The 7,380-nt window shown below is 46.8% G+C and overlaps 1 protein-coding gene across 1 annotated transcript in view; it reads left to right on the top strand.

Annotated features, from left to right (window-relative positions):
• The window catches only part of PTPRN2 (protein tyrosine phosphatase, receptor type N2), an 870,593-nt gene that overhangs the window by 758,138 nt on the left and 105,075 nt on the right, over positions 1 to 7,380 (top strand). Inside the window, exon 14 of the mRNA XM_019528486.1 lies at positions 7,107 to 7,301. Within this exon, the coding sequence (XP_019384031.1) occupies positions 7,107 to 7,301 (195 nt within the window). The remainder of the gene's footprint in view (positions 1 to 7,106; positions 7,302 to 7,380) is intronic.

Below are 7,380 nucleotides of genomic sequence, written 5' to 3'. Positions count from 1 at the left end.
TGTGGGTGTGTGTGGGGGGTGGTGCGGGGTTGGTCGGGGGCGTGTAGGTGGGTCTCGTGTTTGTGGGGTGTGTGATTGTGTATGGGGGAGGGTGCACTAGTGGAGTTTGTGGTGGAGGGTTTGTGGATATGGTGGGGTGTGCATGGGAGTCCCCTGTACCCCCTGAGCTGGTTAGCATCTGCCCCTGCCCCACAACAGCCCAGAGCCTGTGCTCCCTGCAGTGCCTCCCTGCCACTGCCAGTAGCACACTGTGCCAGCCTGCCCTGCACCTGCTCTGGACTCACCCCCACTGGAGTGGATCAGCAGGAACCTTGGCCCAGCCCTGCCGTGCACCTGCTCTGCACTGCCTGCCCATGGATGCTCGCCCCCAGGCATGAAGTGGGCCTGGGGTGGCTCCACAGCTGGATTGCCTTCCTAAGCAGCCCAGATAATGGCAGTTCCTTCTCGCTGCTGCAACTGCTGGCCCTAGCCCCACGGTACCAACACACAGCCCCAACCCTGCGCACCCTGCACCTGTTCCAGACTCACCCATCTGGGCTCAGCAGCGGTGGCATGGGAGAGAAGCTGTTGCTCAGTGGGGGGGGGAGGTGGCTCCTCCTCCTTGCCTATGTTGTGCTATTCCTGCTGCAGCCACCTAGAGCCCACGCCGTGCCAGACTGTCCTGAGTCTGGTCTGCACTGGGCAACCCAACGCAGAGCAGCCTGGTGTGATGTGGGCTCTGGGTGGCTGCAGCAGGAACAGTTTGGCAAAGGGGAGGGGCCGGAAGGAGCTGCTGCTTAGAAAGGTAGTCCAGCTGCAGAACACCCCCAGCCCTGCTGTGTGCCCAGGGGATGGCTGGATTCACCATGGCTAGACTGTGCCTGGGCCAGGTGGGACCAAGGGACCTGCCCCCAGCCTGAACAAAGACTTGCTGCGGGCCATGTTTTGCCCACTCCTGCCAAATCTTCTCATTGAGTATTGTAACAGCCACAGCACAGTGATCCCAGCATTGTGACTGAGGATTGCAAAGGAGTAATGCAGCCAGCTATGAAGATCGTTTAAGGGTGGAGTCCAGTGTGCTCAGCCCACCCCCTGTCCAGGGCAGTCTGCCCCACACTCGCCCACCATGCCTGGATGTAACTAAATGGATTTGAAGTTGGAGACTACCCCATTTTATGGCCTTGATGGCCTGGGCCGAAATGCACCGCTCCATACCATCCCTACACCATGTCTCAAACCTCGCACGTGGCATCCGATTCTACTATTCCCTTGGCCTCTTAGGCTTAGTGGGGTCCACTATCGCACTCGCGCACTGACCCCTCCATTTGACCCCTTATTGGGCTGAACTCTGACCACGCACGGGGCCCCTCATACTCGCACTCTGACCCCTCTCTGGGCTACTCGCTCTCACTTCAGGCCTCACTCATGCATTGAGCCTCAAGTCCCCCTCAGTGGACTTTGGCCCAGGCCCTTCTCTGGGCTCTCTTCCCCAGTAGACCTCAGGCCCCACTCAGTGGACCTTGGCCCTTCACCCTGGGCCTCTCACTCCCCAGGCCTGATGCGTTTCTGTCAGGGTGTGCTCTCTTAGTCTTTCCCCTCCATGGGGTCACCCACAAGGCAGCAGGGGCTGAGGCTTTTTGTCACCCCATCTTTGCCTTTCACTTGGGAGGCACAGGTGTGATATTTTCTGGGAGCTGCCCTGCCGCTGGCAGTCGCACCATACCGTCCAACCTCAGCAGGGTGCAGTTTCAGGTCTTACCCAGGACCAGGCAGACCCCGTAGTCCTATCCTTGAGCTCTCTGTTGTTCTTCTCCTGAGTGCCTCTCTACATACCTGGGTCATTTTACCACCTCTGGCTCCTATTCCGCTACAGGCCTGGCCTCATACATCTCTGCTTTCAGGTGGTCCTGCTGACCCCCTTCCTATAGGCACAGGTGGCCTTGGCTTCCACCTCTTGCTGGTGGTCTTTCCCCAAAGAACCTTCGCACCCCAAGGGCCTGGCCCCACTCTCTGGCCAGTTGGGGTGCCAGGGCTCTCCATAGCTCTGGCCTGCCCCTCACTGTGGGCACCTCTGCTCTTTGACCCCTCCTGGGTCCTGGCTGCATCATGTGCCAGTCGAGATGGGGAAAGCCCTCCCAGCCACCTGCCTTCTCATGCTCTCTGCCAGACCTTTCTCTCTGAGTCTGTGCTCTTGTACTGGCTCTGGGGCCTCCGGTCCCCCCCTGCTCTTTGACCCCACTGTTCTTCCAGCATGCCCTTCTGTCTAGCACTGATCTACTAGTGCTTCTGCCTCCGAGCTCTCTGGATCAGTTCTCCCTCACCTCATCTCCCCCTGCTTCTCAGCCTGTAGGGTGTCCTCTGGGCCCTGCTCCTGTTGCCCCTCTCTCACAGCATCTGCTGGGTTAGGGACCCTGCTGGGGTCCCCTTCATCCCCATAGTTCCTATCCTTTCCTTGAGGATGTTCCTGGGGCTGCCTCTGGCTGGGGACTGTAACTCCCCTGGCTCTTCAGATAAAACTCACAGGGGGCAGCCCTCGCCAGCCTCAGTCAGCGTCTTCCCTAGCAGTGACATGAGGCTGCCTAACTGGCGGCACATGTTCACTTCTTCAATGGCAGGCTGCTTAATGAGGGCCAGTTTCACCTGCCAGGCTTGCTCTAGCCTGCTGACCTTCCCGCTTAATTCTGCTCTAGGAGCGGGGTTCTCCCAAGGGTTTCTCACTCAGCTGGCCAGATGTCCACAGACCAGCCTGCTGATCTCACAGTGGCAGGCACAACTGGTGCACTGCCACAGGTATATGCACATGTTCATAAGACCCAGTCTGTTAGTTTAAGCCACATGATCATAGATCAGGTCCCACTTGCACAGGGGTTTGTTGGTGCCAGGAGCCACTCCAGGAACGTGGGTAGGGGGAACAGGGGTGGGCAGCTTCTGTGGGGAAGAAAGGGGGTGGCTGTACAGGGATGGGGAGCTCAGGAACTAAAATTAGCCCAGGTAGGGCAGGGGTAAAAAGAGGGCAGTGCTGGGGCTGGGGCTGGCGCTGGGGCGAGCAGCTGGGCTTCCCAGCCCTGGGGCTATATTCCAAACATGCATAGACATTTATTAGGTTGGGCTAACCTATTTCTGATCTAACCTTCCTGATCAGCACTTAGATCGACCTAACTCCAGTTAGGCAACCAGGACAGCCTCTCCAAGAGCTTCTGCTGGAGTATTACAGAGATGCATTATTTTCATGGGCAGGCTTGGTCTGTCTTGTCCACCTGCCCCTTTGTGCCCCTTTGAACCGTTTAAGGGTTATAAAACTGCTATATCAGCCCGTCTCTGGCATCATTTCTCATAAATGGCACGATCTTCATAGCTGGCTGCATTACTCCTTTGCAATCCTCAGTCACAATGCTGGGATCACTGTGCTGTGGCTGTTCACAAGCTGCTGCAATGATCTTTAAAGACTGTACATATTGGAACATATATTATAGCAGGCCTGAGGCTTCTCAGACTTAAGCCAAGCTAAGCAAGTTCTTGCGTGGTTCTAGATTATGGGGAGATCCCAAAATAGTGGAAAGTCAACTTTGACCTACTTATTCAGTTGCTGCATGACATGTGGCTCACCAGGAACAGATGGTTGGGTACTCTGGCTTTGTATATTGATGGCCATTTTCAAGCGTGGTCTATAGTACACTGACATGTAAGAGATTTCTTTTCAAGATGCATCTCTGGACTTCTCTCCCATTGGAGCAACAAAGGTTGAAAAGAGAAATAGGAGTGGGACTGCCGCTCAAGGAGAGCAGAGTTGAGTAGAATTGTACCTAAGGTACCTAAGGAGTTGAGGGGAAAGGGCTTGGCGTACAGTGACAAGAAGAGTTAGGTTTGGCTGGGGTAGGGAGAATTAATGAGTTGCCAGCATGTGGCGAAGAGAGAGCTGGAAAAGGTTCTAAACAAAACGAGCTTGTTTGCACTAAAAAGTATTCATAGATATTGAGGTAAAGATTTTAAACAGTGCTAAGAGATTCTGCAGTGTTCTTTACAGGAGTTTTGCAAAGGCCTTTTGGAAATTTAAGCCTTTTTATTATTGCATATACTACCTTTTTGTTTGAATAATATGACTACAATAGCAGTTCTACGAGCAAGTATTATACACCTACACATGCTAGCAAAAAATGTCTTACTATTTCTGATCAGGTCACTTTTACCTGTTTGTTCCTATGGGTGTTTTGGTTTTGGGTTTGGTTGGGGTTTTTTGTTTGGTTGGTTCATTTGTTTCCCTCCAACCACTGCAGTGAAAGCTTCTTGATTCATGGTATGTTTCCAGTTCCTTAATGAGGACTATGTGCATGCCAAATTCTCAATTTAAAACTGAACTAATTTTGATTTATTTGTAGAGTAATATGCACCCAAAATAAGATTTTTATTTCAGCAGAGAGAAAATAGCGTAATCTAGAACTAGAGTGTTGCTATCCTATTGTTGTTGTTTGTAAAAATGGTATATTCATTGCTAATAAATAGCCTGTTCCTTTTGCTTTTTCCAGAGCAAAAGTCTATAGTTCTTTCCACAAGTGCCCAGCTGAAAGGAGTGGTGTATGACTTTAGGTAGAATATAATCGGCAGGAACAAATCAATTTACAAAGGTTCTGTTTTAGTAGTACAAGTGTTTTTGTTAGCGAAGAATTGGATGAGTCAAATGAGAGACTGTCTATTGGATGCTGATAAATGACATCCGTGGCAAATGCTGTGGTGATCATCATGTGACACATTTCTTTAGCAGTCTTTATTGTATTCTGTACTGTATTCTTCTTTTCAGCTACTTCCTCTGGACTCCAACCACCAAAGCACCCTCTCCAGGAATTATTTAAGATTTAATATACAACCAGATCCTTTTTTAAGCCCCAAACAAAAACTTTCCTTTCAAAACCATGTTTGGAGGACAAAACAGAGATTTAAAATGACCTCAAGTTACATGGTTAGCCATAGCCATCCTTGGGCTAGTGATATTTTATACAAAATAAAGCCTTATGTGACCCTTCCAAGAGAGAAACAATCCCTTTTACCCTTTTTAAAAAAGTAGAGAAACAAGATTGTTGTGGTAATTCTTTAGGCTTTGCCCTGGTGTAGTTTAAATATTTTGACCTTAAATCGCAGCATACTAATATACAGTAAGGCGATTGTCAAACCAATTTTAGGATTTAAATTTTTATTCTAATATTCTTTTCATGTTGAGGGCAGAGTCATGGAACAAAATCACCTGTCTGTACATAGAAGAGATAATGGAAAGGCTTGTCAATGTAAAAGGAAGAAAAAAAAAGCTAGGGTCTGTCTCCTGTGCCCTCTACCTCCCGGAAAACGTGGAATACTCTTCTCTTTTTTTTTCTTTTTTTAAAGTACAGAATGTGTGGTGATGTTCAGGGACTTGTGGACATTTGTTTGGGATGATCTGCATAACTGTCACAATAGCCGACATAACATATCATAAATGAATGCTCAGTTAATCCCACTTTTGCCAATTCAATCTTTATACTATTCATGATGGTATATTTTGTATCACTGTGTATATTTTGTCTTTGTCTAATTTATATGTTGTTCCATACCATTTCCCTTTTTAGTATAGTATCTTCCTGTACAAATGTCTTTAAAGCCAAGTAAAATGGCTGTCTGTGGTAGAAGGAAGCCATTAGGATGGCACATCAGCCTACAAATCATTAGTCATTGCCTAGTGGTGATGAGAGGTATGTTGATGCATGATTGTGGTCAAGTTTTCAGTGAAACAGGAAGACCCTATGTTTGAATACTTGAGGACATTACCACAGAAGTTATAAAATAAAGATACCGGTTCAAAATCTTATTTAGGAAACTTTTTTAAAATGGAGGGTTTTTAATGGATGCATTTCTAACTAGCGTAAGGGGCGGGGGCGACATATATTTTTAATGATGTATGTAGTTTTATCGGTCATTCCCCTGATGGCGCTTGAGTTGCAGTTATATTTTCATTGAATAAGCAAACAGAGGCCATCACATTTTAACAGTATGAATTCTTCCAAATATATTATTTTGTTTGCCAGAGGCAAGTGACTAAGCTCCTAGTACATGTCTGTGTAAAACAAGTAATCTGAGACAAATGTGCAACCCCACTGAATGTGCAATATGTCCAAGCACCATGGACTAGCCAGCCTTGCTGTGCAGCACAGGCATCCAAAAATTGTTCATGAGCAATAGACATATGTTAAAATATGCTAATTTTATTATTCATTTTGAGATTTTATCGCACCTAAGTGATTCAGAAAGCATTAAAAAAAACTGTGTAACTGAAGGCCCACTTATCTCATTAGATTCAGGTTTTTAAAACACAGGAACTTGTTTCTCTAGAAATATTGTCTATATTATCAGCATTCTCCATTGCTACATAAACAGAATATTTTTTTCGTATATGCATTCCATGTATGATGTATCTGGAATTATTTATTTAGGGTAGATTGTTTTGTTGGCATTGTACCCTGGCTTGGGGTGTGTATTGGATTCAATTTTCTTTCTCTGCCAAGACTGCTTATCCAGTGCAAGTCTGACAGATTTCTATTTTTTTTTCTTTGTTAATGTCATTCTTCATTCTCTCTGCCCTACATCTAGGAACAAGGGTTGTGTATGTGCTATTTTAATGAAGAGAAATGACTCGTATATCAACTAGAATTTATATTAGAGTGCACATCAATTCAGTTGCCTATTGCTCGCTGAGCTTGCATATCCAGGGCCAAATAGTGCTCTCAATTACACCCGTGCAACCCCATTAACTTCAGTGGGTTCACACTTTGCAACTGGGCTGATATAATGCTTCATGATATAAAACAACATATTCATCTACTGATAGAAGTCAGTATAAATATTATTTATGAGGCTGTCTTGAGAGACATGCATATAGACGTAACTAACTCTCTTTAGGACAAAGCCAGGATGGTCAACATACCATGGGTCCAGCTATTGTGTATATCAGAACTGTCAGACTCCCAAAATAATAGCAGTAGGCGAAGAAAATCACTCTGAATCTAGAGGTATATTGTAAGCCTTGTGCTCTTGAGCAGACTGTATTCCATAGCATTTGCCATTTAACCCTAGATTGTTCTTGTTTCTTTCTCATTCTCTTCTAGGAGCTGTGCCGTCAGCGCATGGCTGTAAAATCATCTGATCGGCCAGAGCCATTGCATACGTCTCGCATAAATAGTGTCTCTTCGCAGTTCAGTGATGGGCCTATTCCCAGCCCATCTGCTCGGAGCAGTACATCATCATGGTGTGAAGAACCTGTTCAATCTAACATGGACATTTCCACCGGTCACATGATTCTGGTAAGGAAAGTTTTCTCTTTGGTCTGTGAAATGTAAGTTCAAAATTATTTAATTAGTAGTTCAGTACTCTATAAATAGA

Source organism: Crocodylus porosus, unplaced genomic scaffold (assembly GCF_001723895.1).
Source record: "Crocodylus porosus isolate Cpor-Errol unplaced genomic scaffold, CroPor_comp1, whole genome shotgun sequence".
Taxonomy (NCBI): Eukaryota; Metazoa; Chordata; order Crocodylia; family Crocodylidae; genus Crocodylus; species Crocodylus porosus.
This window is presented reverse-complemented; position numbering and strand designations above follow the sequence as displayed.